The sequence below is a fragment of the Oratosquilla oratoria genome, chromosome 13, assembly GCF_046742065.1.
Source record: "Oratosquilla oratoria isolate Oo_2021 chromosome 13, ASM4674206v1, whole genome shotgun sequence".
NCBI lineage: Eukaryota > Metazoa > Arthropoda > Malacostraca > Stomatopoda > Squillidae > Oratosquilla > Oratosquilla oratoria.
The window spans coordinates 23,237,890-23,260,023 of NC_134789.1; the positions used below are offsets into that span (position 1 = coordinate 23,237,890).

Below are 22,134 nucleotides of genomic sequence, written 5' to 3' on the forward strand. Positions count from 1 at the left end.
CTGAATACTGAAAGAATACATGGAGGAATTGACAGATAAAATATACAATATAATTAAATTCTCACTTCAAGAAGGAAAGGTGCCACAGGACTGGAAGAATGCAAACATTGTATCGATTTATAAGGGAGAAAACAAGGAAGACCCATCAAACTACAGACAGGTCTCCCTGACAAGCACAGTAGCAAAATTTTGCAAAAATGTCATAAAAAATAGATGGGTTAAACATTTGGAAGAAAAAATTATACAGAATCCAAATCAATTTGGATTCAGACAAAGAAAATCATGTACAACAAACTTGATCTGCTTCTACTCGAGATTAATAGATATAATACAAGAGAGAGATGGTTGGGCAGACTATGCCTTTCTGGACCTACAAAAGGCATTTGATAAGGTACCACACAAGAAACTAACAAGGAAAATAGAGTACATAGGTGGCATCAGAGGAAAATTATTGGAATGGATAAAAAGACTTCCTGACTGGGAGGAAAATGAGAGTAGTAATTAGAGATAAATATTCAAATTGGGAAGAAATGATAAGTGGTGTCCCGCAGGGATCAGTACTGGCCCCAATCATGTTTGCCATACAGTGCTTGACAAGGAAGTATGAACAGTTAGCAAGAATGAGTGATGAGGAGAATGAATGAGTCATAAATCAATAAACAAAAGCTCACTTCGTACCTCTAATACTTTGATGGGTGGCCTTTACATGCAATGATCTCACGAAGGCGGTTTGGAATGGAAGTGGTGTACTTGGCAAGATGTGCAGGGGTTATACTAGCCCAGGATTGGCGAATGGCTGCCTCGAGCTTGGGCACAGAGCTCGTATCTTTACCCTGCAGGTCTTGTTTAATGTGGTTCCACAGGTTTTCTATTGGGTTTATGTCAGGACTATTGCCTGGCCAGTCTGCTATGTAAGGTATATGACAGTCTTTAAGCCACTGAGTAACACTATGAGCAGTGTGGGCTGGGGCATGATCTTGTTGAAAGATGTTAGCACCTGAGCTATTAAAAGAATCCTCCAGGTGGTCATTTAAGAGTTCATAATAAACATATTGGTTCACTTTTACATTTTTTGGTAGTACAACAAGGCTCCCAAGTCCTCTTCCACTAAAACTTCCCCATACCATGAGAGAATCAGGGTGATGTCTATTGGGGCCAAACCGACAGGGATTTGTCCATAAGATTAAAGGAACACAAAAACTCCATTAGATATGGATCAGCTCCATTAGATATGGATCAACTCTGCCGTGTTCCTTCATGCCAACCAAAAAGACCACAGAATGGATTGGAATAATGCAGCAATTATTTTTAAATCACAATGTAGCTTTCGTAGGAAAATTGTGGAATCTTCCATAATAAAACATTATCCTAACTTTAATACCTCAAAGGGTCAGTGGCCCCCAGATTGCATTACGAGGATAGCAGTCAACAAATTAATGTCAAGAGTGGTCGGACAAAATACTACCAACTGTCCTTCCTTGACCCAACCATATCAAGGGCATGTAACCTGAGTCCCCCCACTTTCCCCATCCCCTTTTCTGTACCCCTCACTACCTTATTTATACCTGTACTCTAACATCTTGTAACCATTCTGCTGTTTTTCCTGTACTTCCGATATTATTTCTCTGATAGTGGGTTTAAAGTGAACATTTACAAATGTGTTATAACATACCAGCGGGTTAGGGCGTCGTTACTTGTGGCAAAGGTCGAGGTGAGGGCAGTTCGAATCCTGCCACCAGCAAAGTTGAACTAAGGGCATGGTTCATTAAATTCCACGCTACAAACCCCTCAGTGAGGGGCACCATCCTTGCCTCCCGATAGGGGGGAGTGTGTGACGTTAAACCATATCATATATATATATATATATATATAATATATATATATATATATATATATATATATATATATATATATAGTGTAATAGATTGTATATAGTTAAATTATTTAGAATATTTTCTTATAAATGTGTGATTTTCATGTAATTTGACCAATCGTGCATTTCAGCAAAAACCGTTCTTGTTCGAGTTTGGTCGGCTATTAATGAGTCGGACGATATTCGTAGCTGTGGTCGGTAAGTTTGCAGAGGATAAAAACGTAACCTCTTTTTTTATCAAATTACATGAAAATCACATATTTTAAAGAAAATAGGTCAAATAATGCAATCATATGCTATTTTTTATATAAAATTGTGCATTTCAGCAAAAACCGTCCTTGTTTGAGTTTGGTCGGCTATGAGTGAGTCGGACGGTATTCATAGCTGTTGTCGGTAATTTTGCAGAGGATAAGAAAGTAATTTCTCTTTGATCAAATTGCATGGAAATCACACATTTTAAAGAAAATAGGTCAAATAATGCAACCATATGCTAATTTTTTATATAAAATTGTGCATTTCAGCAAAAACCGTTCTTGTTCGAGTTTGGTCGACTATGAGCGAGTCGGTCGGCAATTTTGCAGAGGATAAAAATGTAACTTCTCTTTGATCAAATTGCATGAAAATCACACATTTTAAAGAAAATAGGTCAAATAATGCAACCATATGCTAATTTTTTATATAAAATTGTGCATTTCAGCAAAAACTGGACGGTATTCATAGCTGTTGTCGGTAATTTTGCAGAGGATAAAAACGTAACTTCTCTTTGATCAAATTACATGGAAATCACACATTTTAAAGAAAATAGGTCAAATAATGCAACCATATGCTAATTTTTTATATAAAATTGTGCATTTGAGCAAAAACTGTCATTGCTTAAGGTCAAGTTTGATTCTCCTTGGATAAACACTTTTTAGTACAAATTTATGATTTGAATTATATTTGTGAATTATATATGATTTTACATACAATTACAAGCAAAACAGACTTAGGTTTCTGGACCAATCTCCAAGCCAACAGCATTATTCTTGGGGTTAAAATATCGGCATATTTCAAGTATCGGTTATCGCTTATCAGTTTGGGCCCCCCCAAATAACATTCCTGGATCCGTGCATACTAATATGTTATATTTACCCAGATTTATGTTTCAGATAACATACGAGATTAATCAAGATGCTACGAACCAAAGGAACAATAGACGTATCTGAATTTAAACGAGGTCGTAATGTGGATCAAAATGAAGATTGACTTTGTCAACGCAAAATATCTGATAATCTGTCAGTACCCCCTTCTACTGTTAATAGAGTGATCATACAATTCACTAGAAAGAACAAGAAGGGCACAAAATCTCATTCAGGTCGTCCCAGGCCCTCAGAAAGAACCTTAAGTCTTGTCAAAAGAAATGTCAAAAAGGATCCACGTTGGAATGCCTCTGACATAGCAGCACAAGCTTATGTTAGCCCCATAACACCTGTCAGGTACCTCCACAAGCTGGGTTACTATGACAGAGTTGCAACAAGAAAACCACTCCTTCGTCCAGCCAATATCAAGCGCAGAAAGGATTGGGCTGTTGAGATAGTGGAGAGACCTGTGGCCTTTTGGAGCACTGTCATTTTCTCTGATGAGTCACGATTCGCATTATTTTCTGACAGTGGAAGAGTGTGGGTCTGGAGACTCTGTAGTCAAGAGTTTGACCTCAAAAGGCTGCAGCCAACAGTGAAACATGGGGGCATTTCAATAATGGTGTGGGGTGCAATTTGGAGTGATGGTCGATCAGAGCTTGTGGAGTGTCAAGGAAACATCAATTCAGGCAAATATGTTTCTATATTAAAGGAAGGACTCATTCCAATATTCTCCAGTGGTAGAATGAGTAAAAATGTCTTCCTATTTATGGAAGATGGAGCTCCTTGTCACACTGCTCAAGCAACACAAAATTGGTTGAGCCAAAATGGGATCAGGAAACTTTCATGGCCAAGTCAGTCCCTGGATATGAACCCTATTGAACACCTCTGGGGCATATTAGACCGACAACTTTGCAAAAAGAACAGGAAGCCATCTTCAAAGCCCAAACTCTTAGGATTACTACAGGAAAAATGGCAAGAAATCCCTCAAGATAATATTTGTGAACTAATCCCTAGTATGAATAGAAGGGTCTTCACATTGAATATAGCAAAGAGAACGTTAACCAAGTATTGATTATTCACATTGTGAGCATTTATAAACACTTCAATTGTATGAACTGCTTTTTAATAAATCAAACGATTTCTCTTGGTGTGTCTTCAAATCTGTCATTTGCGTGTGTGGGTGTGTATATATATATATATATATATATATATATATATATATATATATATATATATATATATATATATATATATATAAACAATGGTTAAAAGATAATAGAATAGAAGCCTCACCCCAGAAGTCAGTGGCATTGCTCACACCAGAAAACTGTGAATATATACATATATATGTATATATATATATATATATATATATATATATATATATATATATATATATATATATATATATATATATATATATATATATATATATATATATATATATATATATACTCTAAATCCTCTTGTAAAATAAAATAACCAAATTCTTCCTTTGGAAAAGGACCCTAAAATTCTGGGCTTCACATTTAATGCTCATATGATTTTCAGCCCACATATCAAGGATTTGACAGCAAAAATAGAAAATAAAACATACTTAAATCCATTGCAAACACTGACTTTGGACAACAGAAAGAAACTATGATAACCATCTACAAGCAGTTTATAAGAACCACTCTTGACTGTGCCTCCACAACATGGTTCTCAACAATCAGCAAAATGAACACAATTTACAAACTTTAAAAGAGTAGAGTACCGAGAGTAATAACAGTGTACACTAAAACAACCCCAATTAGACACCTACATACAGAAATCAAAATCCTCCTCATCGAACACATGAAAATTACATGAACACAATTCTATACCATAACCCTTCACACCACACATCCATCACAGCTGACTTATCTCAAAATTTTAGCATGTTGGAGGAATGAGAGGCAAACTAATTGAATGGATGAATGATTATTTGAAGGGAAGATACCCAAGGACAGTAGTAAAGGATAAATATCAAGATGGAGGGCAGTAATGAGCAGAGTTCCACAAGTTTCAGTGCTTGCACCAATAATGTTTCTTGTCAATGGCAATGACATGATGGAAGATACAACAAGCTATGTTAATATGTTTGCTAATGATACAATTCATGAGAAGAGTAAGAAATAAAGACTGCTGTAGACTATTGTGAAAACATCCGTACACTATTATTGCATAGAGCCAAGAATGGGAAAAGAATTTCAATAGCAAAAATGCAAAGTACTGGAAATTGGTAATAATGGCAAAAAACCATCTTTAAACTATTCCTTAGCAAGTGAACCTAGTACAAAAACAAAGAAGAAAAATATTTGGGAGTGTTGATAGAAAACAACCTGTCACCTGACAGACATAGCAGGATTGTGGGAGAAATGTATTTTACCTAGTTGTATTTACCTAGTTGTATTTTGCGGGAAGGGGAGCTATGCTCGTGTTGTCCCGCCTTTGTATCTTGCAGTGTCTAGTTTGTTTTTAAACTCATGAATGGTTTTTGCGCATACTATTTCATTGTCCAGTTTGTTCCAAGTGTCCAAAACTCTATGAGGAAAACTGTTTTTCTTCAGTTCTCTTCTATAGCTATGTTTTTTTATTTTCTTTCCATGTCCTCTTGTGTTTCTTTTGTCCCAGTTAAGTAAGTTCTCACTATCGAGTACCTCTGTGCCTTTCATGATTCTGTAGATGGTCAATAGGTCACCTCTCTCTCTTCTTTGCTCCAGTGTCGGTAACTCCAGTTTAGCCAATCTCTCTTCGTATGATAGGTTTGCAAGTGCAGGTGCCATTTTTGTAGCTGCTCTTTGGATTCTTTCTATTTTCTTTATATTCTTTTTGGTACTGGGGGACCACAATGTCGCTGCATACTCTAATCTAGGCCTTATCAATGTAACCAATATTTTTTTCATCATGTCTTCGTCCAAGTATGTAAACGCCACTTTTATTGATCTTAGCAAGTTGTAAGTCTCCCCGACAATTTTGTTAATCTGTATATCATAGGACAAGTCGTTCGTGATAATTACTCCCAAATCTTTTTCGGATCCTACTTTCTTTACTTCTTTGGTTCCAATTGTATATTTTCCTGATATTCTGTTTTTGCTTTTTCCAAACTCCATTATGCTACACTTCTTAGTATTAAAGTCCACTTCCCATTTCTGACTCCAGTTCCATACCCTATTTAGGTCTTCTTGCAGTGCTTCACAGTCCTCATCAGTTTCTATTTTCCTTAGCAGTTTGGCGTCATCGGCAAAGAAGCTCATGTAGCAGTTCACGTCCTCATCCATGTCATTCATATAGATAGCAAACATTATTGGTGCCAGCACAGATCCTTGCGGTACTCCACTGATCACCTCTTTCCAGTCTGAATATTTTTCTCTGAGCACTACTCTCATGTTTCTACCAGTCAGAAAGTCCTCTATCCATTTTAGTAGGTTTCCCTGTATTCCTCCTATGTGTTCCAGTTTTTTTAGTAGTTTTCTGTGTGGTACTTTGTCAAAGGCTTTTTGCAAGTCTAGGAATGCACAATCAGCCCATCCATTTCTTTCTTGCACTATGTCTATTAGTCTTGAGTAAAAGCAGAAGACCAAATTGGCTTTTCTCTATATAGTTAAAGAAATGATGAAAAAATTCATCAAAACCCTGATCTGTCTAAGGCTAACATGTGCGTATATTAGTGGTGTGGTCTCTACACAGAGTGAAATATAAGCAAGATCAAGAGAATACAATGGATAACAATTAAACTGGTCCCCAGTTTGGCAAATAAAAACATATGAAAAAAAACTAAAAGCACTGGGCCTGCCAACTTTAAAAGATGGGAGACAAAGAGGCGATATGATTACAGTATTCAAGTCACTAAAGGGAGATTACGTTGACAATAGATTTCTTGATTAATGATAGGAGGGTATTCAAACAGTACCAACACAGAATAGGCCTGGCCACAGATTCAAACTGCCCCAGATGTAATCACAAAGAGGACACAAAATACCTCATACTACAGTACCCTGCGCAAAGAATCCCTAGATAACAACACAGTGTATTTTCCCTTAGTGACTTGTGGACCCGCCCAGAGGCTGTTGCCAGATACTTGAAGGCTATAGGTCTTCGGAAAGATGGACCAGGGGCAACAGATTGGTTGATTGTTTGTAAGGTGCCTTTGTTTTCTTGATTGTGGGGAACAATGGCATTGAGGCCTAGTTGATAATTTTCTTGTGAGCTGTTTGCATATTGTGATCCATGTATCTTCCTACTGACCAAAACCTGTACTTGTTTCTGCATTGCTTATGCAGTATATTGATAGGAATATGGATCTCCTGCAAGAGATACAAGGTTACAAGTTGTTTGTCATCATTCTTTGAGTTCTGTTATGATGACCACAAAATGCACCTACATGGCAGACTTGAAGTAATTCATTCAGGGAATTTAGATATTACAAAATATTCAATTTCAGACTGAGCATCTGTGGGGCAAAGGAGGAAGCACAAGTAGATTGGACATCTCTGGCCAAGGGATGGGCAGCTTGTCGCTCGCCACATTGGTTGCGAGGGAAGTGGTGGAGTTTAAAAAGGCAGAGATTTGCCCAGACTCAGTCAGAACATTCATTACTAGGTAAGTATAGTGATCTATTTTTTGTAACCTACTATAAGGTCCTTTGTCCACTCTACGGATCATGTATTAACTGACACTCACTCTCCTATTCATTGGGTTAAAGACTGAGACTGGGAATTTTATAAGTAATTTCAAGTAATAGCTGGCAAATAATACATACTTTATAGTTAAGAGATGGAAACCTTGGTGCTTGTCTTGTTATTCACTTTACTATGTTTGGAAATTACCATGCTATATCATACTGTAGGTATTGGTACACCTAGGTCTCTTAACCTCTTTAATACAAGTCAAATATTCACGCACACATTAGGTTGCCTGATGTACAATGAGGCATCACAATATGTGCATTGTAAGGTATAAAATTACCATTGTTATACTCATTCTTTTTCAACCTGAATGAATATAACCACAAAAAATGTGATCAAGCCTGTTCACAGGATATGGGGGCCACTCAGCTACAACTACAAATATAATCAGGATACTGACACTGGCATCCTTGTATACCTGCTCGCAGCTTATGACACATAGGCTTCATCATATTCTAGGGGATAATCCAATACTAGCCAACTACCACTTGTACGGACATTTGGGCCCAGGACATAAACCCACTTTGGGAATTGGCCAAGGACTTAAAACACCACTAAACGTCTGCACTGGTGGATGGGAAGTGTTGGATTAAGAGATCTAGGTGTATTATTCATCTCTTATCCCCTATATTACCATGCCATATTGTACTGAAGGTATTGTTATTATTCATCTTTTATTCCTCTTTTACTAACCTTTTATGATTTAGCAAAAAGGTGAACTGCCAAGGTAGAATGAATACTTTTCCCCAAACTTATTTTCAAATTTGTTTATATGTACACATTAATTTGTATATAAATGGTTAAGCACATTGTATGATGGCTGCCTGCTAATGGTGGTCCTGCAAGACAGATATAAAAAAGAATGACCTCCCTGCTGTTCGTCTTCTGAACTCAACACCCTCATCTCCATTTGGAGGTGCAACCCTAAATGGCTGACACTTGGTCTCCAGACTGGGCCCAAGATATCTAACAATTTTGACTGTATTTCCTCTTTTTCACATGAGAACTGACAACCAGCAAGTGTTCCCCTCCTACTAATACTGTTAATGGGTGAAAAAGAACAGTCTTGTACTAAAACAACACAGACAACAGTATAACATTTATTCCTGATATAGATCTGTGGTAGGATCTGGGGACTGTTGCCAGGTATTGTTGGGGTGCGGGTTTCTAGTCAGTGAAATTTGAGCCAATTTTTTTTTCATATCTGGCCTCCTGTCTTGTGTTGTCATTGCAACTCATTATAAGGACTCATTAATATATATTAAATATCAGAAGTAATAGTAATAATTGTTGCATCTGGTTTCATTTACAAGAAACTTGGAGCCTGACAGTGGTTGGCAACAGTCCTCAGGCCATCCCATAGATCTCTCTGGAAAGAAACATTTTATTGTTGTCTGTACTAAATTAGTGTGGAACAATTTCTGTGTCATCAGGTTATAGTAGTAGGAGGAAGTAAGCAGTCACTATTTGTCAGCTCTTCTTATGTGGAAAGGTGGAGGAAAGACAGTTGAAGTTGATAGAGGTTTTGGGCCTTGTTCAGAGACTGTCTGTTCCTTGGGGCTGCACCTCATGGTAGAGTTGGTGTTGTTGTTGTTGTTGTTGTTGTCGTTCCCTAGACTGTCTGTCCGAGCAGTCCCGTCTCCCCAAGGAATGCCATAGCCGAAACTGGGTTTTCCCACAAATCCTTTATAGAGCGTATGTTGTGTTGTTTGCGTGCATGATTGTGTATAATGCAGTCTTCCATTATGTGTTGTATGGTATGGGGTGAAGTGTTACATCCTGGGCAGCTGTTCACAACGCGGTCATCCAGCCTCTTCTGGTAGCTTAGAAGTGCTGGGTGGAGACTGCACCGCAGTCTGGCCAAGTGGACTCTGTCCTTTCGTGGGAGAGAGGATTCAGAAGGGTGGATATCAGGGGGTCTGGCATGCAGCAGAGTGTTGTCTTTCAGTGTGTTAATGGAGCGGTGAGTGATATGATTATGAATATGTTTCCGGAGGCTGGTATTTGGTGGTTGTGGAGGAAGAGAAGAGAGTATCTGTGCATGATAAAGGTCTTTGGGTGTTGTTTTAATGTTTCTTGGTGTGTGTGGGTGTTCTGCTATGTAGTGTAGCGGGTGTAATGTGTTTGTGGTGGCTGCGGCAAGTGTTTGTGTGCCTCTCATGTCGAGGTGGCCCTTGACTTTGAGGACTTTTGTTTCATGGTGTAAATGGTCTGTAGGTGTTGTATTTGTGCAGCCTGTAATTGTTTTTAGGGCTTTGTTTTGTATGATTTGAAGGGTGTTGTGGTGTGTCTCACTGCGATTAGGAGCCCATGCAGGACTCACATAATTCAACACTGAGCCTATGCATTGTTTGTATATTGTTATATTAGTTTCTTTGTTTTGTCCAAATGTTGTTCCAGTGATTGACTTAAGTGTGCTAAGTCTGGGTGTGCATTTGTTTTTTATGTTTGTGATGTGTTGTTTGAAAGACATGGATGTATCATATGTTACACCAAGAATTTTCGGTGTGGTTGTGTGTGGTATTAGAGTGTTGTTGATGTAGAGATGAGGTATGTATTTGTGTTCTTTTGTCCAGTTGGTGAGAAGTGTTGCTGTAGATTTGGTTGGAGCTATTTTGAGTCTGTTTGTGATGAACCATGTGTTGAGTGTGTCAAGGTATGGCTGGATTATTTCTGCAGCTTTGTCTGTGTTACGATGTGTGCATGTGATTGTTATGTCGTCTGCGTAGGAAGAGATTTGTATTTCTGAAGTGTCTGGTGTGGGTAAGTTATGCATGTATAGATTAAATAGTGTGGGGGATAGAACTGAGCCCTGTGGTACTCCGTTCTTAATGTTCCTGATGTGCGATGATTGGCCATTATATGACACGTAAGCATTCCTACCTGCCAGATAATTGGCCAGCCATCTTTTGGTGTTATTGTGCATGTCTGTGTTATATATTTTATTTGTTAGGTTGTGGCGGGGGATAGCATCAAAAGCTTTACTAATGTCTAATGTTATAAGAAGTGTTCTTTGGTGGGGCCTATCTGAATTGATGCCATCTAAAATTCTTTGTGTGAGGTTTGTCAGAAGAGTGTTTGTGGAGTGTAGTGGCCTAAAACCGTGTTGTGAGTCAGCAAGGGGAATATGTGGTGTGACAAGTTTAAGTATTAGGCGTTCAATGACTTTAGAGGGGGTGCAGAGAAGTGTGATTGGGCGGTGCGATGTTGGGATTGTTGGGTCTTTGTTCGGTTTTGGAATGGTGATTATTTTACCATGCTTCCAGATGTCGGGTATAGTGTTGTGTGAATAGCTGTAGTTTGCAATGTTTGTGAGTGCATGTATACCTTGTGGTCCAATGTGTTTTAGGTGGATGTTGCTTATGTCATCAGGGCCACAGGCAGATGAGTGCTTGAGACTATGTATTATGAGTTTTGTCTGACTGTCAATGAAGGGTATATAGTCTGAGTCTGTGGGAAAGTCTTTCTTACGTCGAATGGTGCGTCGGTCGTCAGGGTGAGAGGTGAGATGGCTTGTCTGTGCAAAATGACGTATGAGTGCGTTTGCCTGTTGTCTGTTTGAGGGTAGATTATCTGTTGTTGTGATTATTGCTGCGTGAGAGCGTGTAGTGTTACTGTTGGATAGTGTAATGCTGTTGAGTGTTTTGTACAATTTGCTGGTGTTTGTTTTGTGATCAAGTGTATTGATAAAGTTTTGCCAATTTTGTGTTTTTTGTTCATGTATTTTATTGGCAATCACAGTGTTTAGTGTTTGTATTTGGTCTGCTATGTTTTGAGGGATAGGTGTGGGGGTACTGTGTTTAAGTGTGTCACGTTGTCTGGTGAGGCTTTGGATTTCTGGTGTGAAGTTGGGGTTGTGTGATTTTCTGTTGCCTCTAGGGATGTATCTCTTGTCTGCATTTTGTATGATTGTATTAAAAGTGTGCACAGCATTGTTTATGTTTGTGATTGGTGTACTGTTAAGTGTTTCAAAATGTTGTTCTGTCTCTTCAGTAAAAGCTTCCCAGTTAGCTCTCTTGTAATTGGTGTAAGTGTGTCTGTGGCCAACTGGGGTGCATCTTGTTTTGGTGGTGATGATGATTGGAAGGTGGTCAGAGCCAAGGGTTCCGACCACTCTCCATGATGTTGTTGGGGTTAGGCAGGGGGAGCAAAAGGTGATATCAGGAGAGGAGGGAGTGTAGAGGGCTTGGTGTGGGATATGTGTATGATTATGTGTGTTGTTCATGATAGTCAATGAGTCAAACTGAGTCTGTATATCAAGCCCTCTGTCTGTGTCAGGGTTGTCGACATACCAGGCAGACGACTTGGCGTTGAAGTCTCCACCCATGATCAGGTTGGGGATTGAGGCTAGTTGGCTAAAATGAGGCCTGAAGGTGTCTGGAACTGTGGGGGATGATTGGGGGGGAATGTACATGTTAACTATTGTCAGTGTTGATTTGTTGCCTGTGGGGATTCGAATGGATTGGATTTCTGTTGTGTTATCTGTGGTAGGGAGGAGAATTTTGGTTGTGGCACTTGTGTCCACAAAACAGATGGAGTGGTGGATCAGGGTGATGAGTCCACCGCCATAGCCGTCAGTCCGGTCTTGTCTGATGGTGGTGTAATTATGAAATGATGGTGTTTTGTGTGAGTGTCTTAGTTTTGTTTCTTGTAAAATTGCAATGTGTATGTTGTGTTGTTTAAGAAAGTGTTTTTCGTGTTAATACCATCAATGTTGTGTTGTAATATGTTGATGTTGTGTGTTTTGTATGTGTTGTATGTTGCCGTTTGGGGTTGAGGTTGGGGTGGTAGTGGGGAAGGTGTAGGATCTGGGTCAGAGGGGGGGGAAAGGAGAGATCGGGGACAGAGGAAGGGGAGTACTAATCGGGGGTAAGGGCAGAGGGAAATTGGGAGTGGGTGAGGGTGCTGGTTGTGGTTGGGGAGGTGGTAGTGGGGTTACTGGAGGGCAGGTAGAACATGTCCAAGTGTTTGTGTATTGGTTTGTGTCAGCAAGTGTTGTACAAGTGAGGTGGGCCCAGTTTTTGCACATATTGCACTGAACTGAGCCCTTTGTCTGTTTGCTCGAAGTAATGGGTTTAGAGCATGTTGGGCATGTGTATTTTGTGGTGGGCCCAGGATTGCTCTCTACATCTCCAGCTAAAAGTAGAAGAAGAGGGGTGATCGCCGGAAAATCACCCCTCAGTGCAGAAAAAATGTAATATTGCATGTTGGGAAAAAGGATTGTGGTACTGCCCAAGGTAGGCGTAGCTCCTCTTGGGGATCGGTGCCACCTGCGTAGAGCTGGTGGCCAGGGGTAGTTGCTGCCGTTTGGCCCCCAACTCTTGGGGTTGGGGGGTGGTCCCACGACGTAGACGCTGCAGCTCCACGACGGGTGGTGGTGTTGATGAGTATTGAAGATGGGTGGCCTTTCTAATATCATATTGCAGAACCACCATTAGCAGGTACCCATCATTGGTCTCTTATATAAGAAATTTAACCTTTAGTGTATTAAACAAGTTTTATTTCTTTCCAGAAATGTGTAGATTACTGTATAATAATCAGCCTATGAGTTTACTACAGTCTACCTTAGTAGAAGTGCCAGCTTCAGATACTGGTTCTGTACCTGGAATTGGAAACCAGACTCTAGATCTGAAAGGAGAGGCAGCTTTAAATGGTTTAGTGAAACTATGTGTCCCAGCATCAGAGTTTGGAGATATAGTTAATGCAGGTAAGGCATCCAAAGTATCTGTAAATAAAATGGAAAAATGTAATTATATGTTCATAATTGTGGATTTCTGCTGCTCAGAAAATTTGAATGTAACAAATATTACAATGATTGTCTTAATCTACAAAATGCTGAGATGGGGAGGGTGTCAAATTCATCATCAGCAAATAAGTTATCAATCATGGACTCTACTAGTAACTTTCTACCATCTCATCCCAGGATGCCCCCTCATATTCACTCCTTCCACCTCTGCCTTCCACACCTCTTTTACTAATCTTTCTTCACTCATGCTTTCCATGTGTCCAAACCATCCCAATGCTCTTTCATCAACCCTATCTCCCAGCTCCCTTTCCTCCCCTGTTCTTCTCCTCACCTCCTCATTTCTCACTCTATCTAGCCTTGTAACCCCTATCATACTTCTCAGACATTTCATCTCAAACACATTCAAACTCCTTCTCTCTTCCTCTCTTATGTTCCATGTTTCTCCCCTGTACAGTGCTGTTGGCACAATCACTCCTTCATATAACCTCCTCTTAGCATCCATTCCCAAATGTCTATTTCTCATTACACTTTTTAATCCACCAAGGCATTTACTTGCTTCTCTCAGTCTACGTTCTACCTCCACCCCCACTCCTCCCTTTCCTGTCACATTCGCACCCAAGTATCTAAAACTATCCACTTCCTCCAGTCTCTCACCCTTAATGCTCACTTCCAGTCTGCTGTCACTCTCTCCCCTTGTACATCTCATCACCTTACTTTTGCCCACATTTATCTTCAGCTTCTTAAGAAAACTCGAAACAACAGGAGACATATACAGAAAATATTAAAATGGATAGAAGGTTTTTTGCATGGGAGAAAAATGAGAGTGGTGCTCAGAGATAAAAACTCTACTTGGGAAGAAATGATAAGTGGAGTTTCCACAGGGTTCAGTACTGGCTCTGATGATGTTTGCTATATATGTAAATGACATGGATGAAGGTGTAGAATGTTACATGAACTTCTTTGCAGATGACACAAAACTATTAAAAGTAAGTACAGAAAAAGATTTTGAATCGCTACAGAGATCTAGACAAGGTCTGGGAATGGAGTCAGAAGTGGGAAGTGGACTTCAACATTAAGAAATGTATAATGGAATTTGGAAAAAATAAAAAAAGAATATTGGGACAATATAAAATCAGTACAAAGGAAGTAAAGAAAGTTGGTTCCAAAAAGAGCCTAGGAGTAATCATCACCAAAGACATGTCCCCAAACAAGCAGATAAGCAAAATAGTTGGAGAAACCTACAATTTACTAAGATCAATAAAAGTGCCTTTTAATTACTTGGATAAGGTAATGGTAAATAAAATACTAGTAACACTGATAAGACCAAGACTGGAGTAAGCAGCAACACTATGGACACCCAGTACAAAAAAGAATATAAGGAAAATAGAAAGAATCCAAAGAGCAACAACAAAGATGGCCCCAACACTTTCAAAATTGACATACAAAGATTGTCTAAACTGGAACTACCAACCCTGGAACAAAGAAGAGAAAGAGTCAATCTATTGGCCATTTACAGAATCATGAAAGGCATAGAAGTCCTTGACAGAGAAGACTTATTAAAGTGGGATAGAAGAAAAACAAGAGGACATGAAAAGAAACTCAAAAAGGAGAGTTATAGAAGAGATCTGAAAAAAACAGCTTTCCACACAGAGTGGTGGATGTCTGAAACAAATTGGACAAAACAATAGTGTGCGCAAATATCATACAAGAATTTAAGAACAAACTAGATATTGCGAGATAGAAAGATGGGTCACCACAAGCATAGCTCCCCTTCCCATATAATACTAGGTAAATGCAAAATTTTTATCCATGTTCTCAACCCACACTATTATGTTCATCCTCATTTCTTTTGTAAAGGGGAACTATTCAAGTACACCAGCTCAAGCTCACTCCCCTCCCTTAGGTACACATTAAACAACCTCACTAGCCTATCCAATCTAACCATTCCTCCCTTTGTCAAACACTGCATGACACCAGTCCAACCCAGGTACCTTCCCAGCTTTCATAATTTTCAGTACTCTTTATACCTCTTCCTTTTTTCCCTGTCCTTTATCTCTCTCCCACCACAGTTATCTTCTTAGTTCTTCTACTTTCAACCTTTACATTTAACAACTATCTTGAATACTTTACCCATCTTTTCCTTACTATCTTCACTTCCATTGATATCTGTCCATATGAACCTTTTACCTTTTCTTCTCTACCTGACTCACCCCCACTCTCATTACTTACTTCCAAAACATATTTTTATTCTTTTCAATATTTTGTCATACTTAGTCCCCATTTTACATCAACTCTCCATTCTCTCCCTTTCCTTATATTTTGCCTCTCTTTTCTTCTTGTAATTCTCATATGCATCCTTAGCCTACCTTGCAGCCAGTCCACATATACTTGCTTCTCTTCCACTATCACCTTCACCAGTTCATCTCACCATTCACTACCTTTCCTTCTTTTTCCTCCCATCCTCCTCAGCCCAGTTATCATCTTTACTCACTTTGTCACTTCCTTCTTAAAACTTTCCCTCCCATCCTTCTACTCTTTCCTCCCCTCTATCCCTCATCACCTTCCACACTTCTTTCAGCTTCTCCTGGTACTCTCTCTCCTTTTCCTTCTCATCTAATTTGTTCAGTACATCTACCTCCCACCCTTTTCCTCCTCTTCAACTTTCCCTCTACTCTCAGATTTCCATCTACCAAAAATTAGCTGGCACCCCCCCTCCCCCTTTGGATACCTTTATATTATCCATTAATGTCCTATCAACTACCTTTCTGTCTACCACCCTTTTCCATGTATACTTATGCTTGGCTCTCCTCTTACACACTGTATTTGCTATCACCAACTTCCTTTCGAGACACATCTCCAACATCAACTTTCCACTAAGATTCTTACTTAGCACCCCAAACCTCCATACCATGCCATCTATTGGCTCTTCCCTTACTCTAGTAGTGAGATCCCCTATCATCACTACATTCACATTCCTCCCTAAATTTTCTAATTACTCATTTAAATCTATATAAAAAAATCCCTTTCCTTTTCACTTTTCTCACTACTGCACCAGGTCCATATGCATATATACATATACCATGGCTTTTTCCCCCTTACTAGAGAGGTAGCCAAAAAGGAAAAGGCATAAAATCATTCCCACCCATTCCATCCCTGAAAACGCTCCACACCCCTCCACCCTCCCTCCCATCTTAGCAACTCCTAGATGACAGGTCATCCCTGCACCTTGTCCACTGCCCTGGGTCAGAAGCAGTGTCGCAAGACACAGCACATCCACAGCAAGGCCGCTTCATTAAATCAGCGACCCCCCCTCTCCGTCCCCCCATATAAAGGAGAGGACGGGGAGAAATCCCTTCGGGCTGCGTCAAAATTTTGCTCACACACACTACCTCACCCCTCATCCCCCCGTCCATTCCACCTCATGCATCACAACATCTTCCATATACAACCATTTTCCATTCACCCCTGTCTTCTGTCCTCTCCCGTCCTTCCTCAACAGACATTCCCCTCTTCCCCAAAGCCCCCTTCACCCCATCCATCCATCTCATCCTAGGACATCCCCTCATGTTCACTCCCTCCACATCTGCCTTCCATACCTCCTTTACTAGTCTTTCTTCACTCATTCTTTCCATGTGTCCAAAGCATCCTAATACTCTTTCATCAACCCTATCTCCCAACTCCCTTTCCACCCCTGTTCTCCTCCTCAACTCCTCATTTCTCACTCTATCTAGCCTAGTAACCCCCATCATACTTCTCAGACACCTCATCTCAAACACATTCAAACTCCTTCTCTCTTCTTCTCTTATGTTCCATGTTTCTGCTCCATACAGTGCTGTTGGCACAATCACTCCTTCACAATCACTTCCTCATTACACTTTTTAATCCACCAAGGCATTTACTCGCTTCTCTCAATCTGCATTCTACCTCCACCTTTACTCCACCTTTCCCTGCCACATTTGCACCCAAGTATCTAAAATTATCCACTTCCTCCAGTTCCTCTCCCTTAATGCTCACTTCCAGATTACTGCCACTTTCACCCCTTGTACATCTCATCACCTTACTTTTACCCACATTTATCTTCAGCTTTCTTCTATCACACACTCTCCCAAACTCTGTCACCAACTTCCTCAATCCCTCCTCCGATCCTGCCACAAGCGCAGTGTCGTCCGCAAACAACAGCTGGCTCACCTCCCACTTTTCTCCATTTTCTTTACCCATCTCCAATCCCTGACCCACTACCTTTGCATTTACCTCTCGCACCACCCCATCCATGTATAAGTTGAACAGCCAGGGCGACATAACGCATCCTTGACGAAATCCCACCTTTACCTCAAACCACTCACTCTCTCCATTTCTAATCCTGACACAATCTCTACTACTCTCATAAAAACTCTTGACAGCTCCGAGAAGCTTTCCTCCTATCCCGTATATCCGCATAACCTCCCACAGTGCCTTTCTGTCTACCCTGTTGTAAGCCTTTTCCAGATCCATAAAGGCCCAAAAAACATCCTTCCCCTTTCCTATAGCTTTCTCACATATCTGTCTTACCACAAAAATCTGATCTACACAACCTCTACTTGTCCTAAATCCACACTGTTCTTCACCAATTACTCCCTCTGTTCCTCTCCTAATCCTCTCAATCAAGATCCTCCCATAAGCCTTCCCAACTACACTTAACAAGCTAATCCCTCTGAAACTACTACATTCACACTTGTCCCCTTTTCCCTTGTAAAGTGGAACTATACAAGCACTCCTCCAGTCCTCCGGCACTCTACCTTCTCTCCAGCAAACATTAAATAACCTCACCAACCAGTCCACCATCACTGTACCTCCTTTTTTTAAGACATTCTGCATGGCATCCATCCAGACCAGGTGCCTTACCTGCTTTCATCATCTTAACTGCTGCCTTCACTTCATCCTTCCTTATTTCTCCTCTATTTTCCTCACTCATCACTCTCATTTTCTTAGCATTTCCCACTGCAGCTATCTTTCCCTCCCTATCCTCCTTCACATTTAGCAACTCCCTAAAATATTCTGCCCATCTTCCCCTTACTGCCTTCTCCTCCATTATCATCTCTCCATCTGCACCTTTTACCTTTTCTTCTCTACTTGATTCACCTCCTCTTCCTCTCTTAATTTCTTTCCAAAACATCTTTTTATTACTTTCAAAATTTTCTGTCATACTCTTACCCCATTTTACATCTGCTCCTCTTTGCCTCCTTTACCTTTTGCTTTACTTCTCTTTTCTTTTCTTTGTACGTCTCATATGACTCCCTCGTCCTATTTTGTAACCAATCTGTGTAAGCTTGCTTCTTCTCTTCTACAGCGTTCTTCATTTCCTCATCCCACCATTCACTACCCTTCCTTCTATTTCCTCCTGTCCATATGCACTCACAAAAAAACGCATTATCCATCCCAGTTTCACCATCACTCATATTAACCTTGAAGACACTTCCCTCCAGTCCACCATGCACTTTCTTATCTCATCATTTACCAGCAGAGACACTCCTTCCTTCCCGTGCCCCCTTATCATTCCTGACAATCTCTTCCACCACGCTCCCAAACTCAAAATCATCCTTCCACTTCAACTTCATTTCACTTCATGCTAACACATCTATCTTCCTTCTTACAAACCTTGAATCTCTCCTCTTTTACTCTCATCACAATCACACACATTTAATGACCCAATTTTTAAGGTTCTGGTTGGAGTTCTCCCAGACTGTCTTATGCCTCAATTTCTCATAGGATGAACATACAAAGAGCAGGATCCCAAGTTCCATCTCCTTCCCACTTTGTTGCCTTTTACAACTTGCATGGGAATCACAGTGGCAGAATCCCCCTCACTACCACCATCGTGGGATAAGAAGAGGTAGATTCATAGAAGGGGTAAAAGAGGAACAGATGTAGTGCAAAAGTAGCATTATTTCTCTGTGAGTAGAGAGTTTACTCTAACATGGTCAAGTTATATGTGGCTTCAGTCCATAGGGTCACCCCAAAACAGTTCCTAAAGCATTGACTACATACTACCATATAATCACCACTACATGGTACCATAGATTCATTATCTTAGTATGGGGAAATATGAAAATAAGAAAAGAAAAATGAAAAATCAAACTAAACATAGATACCCTTCCCATCACTAACAAGGATGTAGAGAGGGTGGTGACAAAATTGAAAAACTCACATGCGCCAAGATAAGATCTCAAACATCCATTCAAAACATCTTTTGCCCTGCTGGTCAGGATTAAGATGGAAAATAGATCAACAATCTTCAACCAACAAAACATTTACCCCAAAGAGTGCTAAGATGATTTGGACATGTAGAAAGAATGAATGAGAAGACAACTAGCAAAGAAGTAGGAGTGAGTTTGAGGGTAAGACTGAGATTGAGAAGGATGAATGGGGTAAAGGAGGCTTTGGATGTATGTGGGAATGTCTGTCAAGGAGAGAAGAGAGGGTACAAAAGATAGGAATGAATGGAGGGAAATTGTAAATAGATTATTGAATAACATAACCAGAAGGAATATTCTTATCTGTTTCATGAATTATTCAAAAGTGGGTGAGGTGGGGGACTGCTGTATGATGATGCAGTGGAGGTAAGCAGCTTCAGCTGTTGGGCCCTCCTGTGGAAGTTCCTTTGAAATAGATATTTCTCTTACTAAATTGAGTATTGTAGCTTTTAACTCATCATATTGGTCCCCAATATATATTTACTTTCCTGCTATTACTGTAAACTCAGTGATGCCTCAGACAAAGAAATGTGCAAGTCTAAGTATGAGCATGAATTTGCCAAATTACAGATATGCCAAGGTCTCTTAATAACACTCAGCAATTGCCACTTGTATAGATGTTTCGGCCCAGGACATAGACCCACTTTGGTAATTGGCGGTGCTTTATGTCCTGGACCAATTCTTGAAGTTGGTTTATATCATGGGCCCAAACTTATGTACAAGTGGCAGTTGGTGAGTGTTGGATCAAGAAACCAAGGTGTATACTATTTTTTTTAGTAGTGTGATTTGTATACTTGATTTTGATCCTTACAAGAGCATAAAGAGATATGATTTTATTCCAATTTGATGGCACATTGATATAAACTTGCTCACTATAGACAAGAAAGTGGGCACAGATAAATGTAAAATTCAGAGTTTGTTGGGGAGAATGCATAGGTGCTCATGAATACAGCACATGTATCTTATATTATTTTTACAATATTTTATTTTTCATTACAGAGGATGAGGAAGATGTTAGTAATCGACTGGGTGTCATGCTGCATTCTGCTGTTTTTGTTACTAATCCACCACTCCCACATGCTGCTGCACAGTCTGTTCTTGTAAAGACACTAGCTGTAAGTATAAAAGACCTTGTTGGTTATTGGCAGATGGATCCATGGGGAGGAAGGGGGATATATTAATGAGATTAGAAATAACAGTGATAATGAAACCAATATGAAGCATTAACACTATTGTTGTTGATTGGAATCAAAGGTGTATCACCAGCCAATGGATAAAGGGCAGAATGAAAAGTGCATCATGTAAGCTTGGGCATTATTTGGTTCTCTAATAATAGTCAAATCATTCTCTTTTCAGGAAGAGGAAACCACTGGATTGAACATGGTGGCTCCCAACAATGTGGGAGTTGGACAGGAACCCCTATTAGGTCCAGGTAATACTTTGCATTTCAAAATAGAATGAGGGAGACTCGACAAAGTTAGAGGAATTATAGGTTATGGTGAGAGTAGGTAATATTTAAACAAAAAATAGGTTTGATAGACAGGGTAACATACATATGTACAAACACTAAAAGGCCATTTCCCCTTTATTAAGAGTGGTGACCAAGACAAAGCATGCAACCTCACCCATCCCACACCCATTTGTTGTCCCTCCTATCCTTGCACCTTCTGGATGAAAAACCTTCCTTGCCCTGCCCCAGTGCTTAGGTCAGAGGCAATGCAGTTAGATAAATCTCAGCAGAACTCAACAACTGGAGCAGCTTCACCCTCACTACTTCATTATATGATGCCATTTGTCTCCATCCCTCATCCACTTAGAAAATTTCTGGAGCAGACAGGAACAACCCTTTAGGTCACATCATATCATCATCCATTCACAGTCACTCTTTGTTCACTCCTATCTTTTCCACTTTCTCTTCCATGCTCAACAGACATTTCTCCTATATCCAGTGCCCCTTTCACCCCATCCATCCATCTCATTCTTGGTCTTCCTCTTAAACTCCTTCCATCCACTTCTGCTTTTCCTATTTTTTCTAGTGTTTCTTCTTTCACTCTTTCCATATGCCCAAACCATCACAGTATTCTTTAATGAACTCTATCTGCCAGTTGTCTATCCAACCCTGGTCTCCACCTCACCTCTACATTTCTCACTCTCCCCATCCTTGTAACCCTCACCATAGTTCTTGAACACTTCATCTCAAATACATTTAAGTTTTTCCATTCTGCCTCCTTCATATTCCAAGTCTGCTTCATACAATTCTGTGGACACAATCACTCCATTGTATAGTCTTATCTTTGCATTCATCTCCGGTTACTTATTTCTCCTGACAATCATTCCCCCTAGACATTTACCTGTTTCCCTTACTCTTAATTTATCTCCCATTCCCTACAAAATAGCAGTATAGAACACCCAAACCTATTTGAACAAACTGGAATAATGGCTAAAGAATAATAGA

The 22,134-nt window shown here is 39.9% G+C and overlaps 1 protein-coding gene across 3 annotated transcripts in view; it reads left to right on the plus strand.

The window, feature by feature from the left end:
- LOC143032349 (cyclin-D-binding Myb-like transcription factor 1) overlaps nt 1–22,134 on the plus strand; it is a 121,621-nt gene that overhangs the window by 95,636 nt on the left and 3,851 nt on the right. For 2 of the 3 annotated variants that reach the window (XM_076196942.1, XM_076196943.1), the window contains 4 exons: nt 7,460–7,617; nt 13,216–13,410; nt 20,679–20,794; nt 21,036–21,111. In XM_076196942.1, the coding sequence (XP_076053057.1) occupies nt 7,460–7,617; nt 13,216–13,410; nt 20,679–20,794; nt 21,036–21,111 (545 nt within the window). Of the gene's footprint in view, nt 1–7,459; nt 7,618–13,215; nt 13,411–19,194; nt 19,319–20,678; nt 20,795–21,035; nt 21,112–22,134 lie in introns of those variants that run through there. The other variant, XM_076196948.1, reaches the window with a different exon arrangement.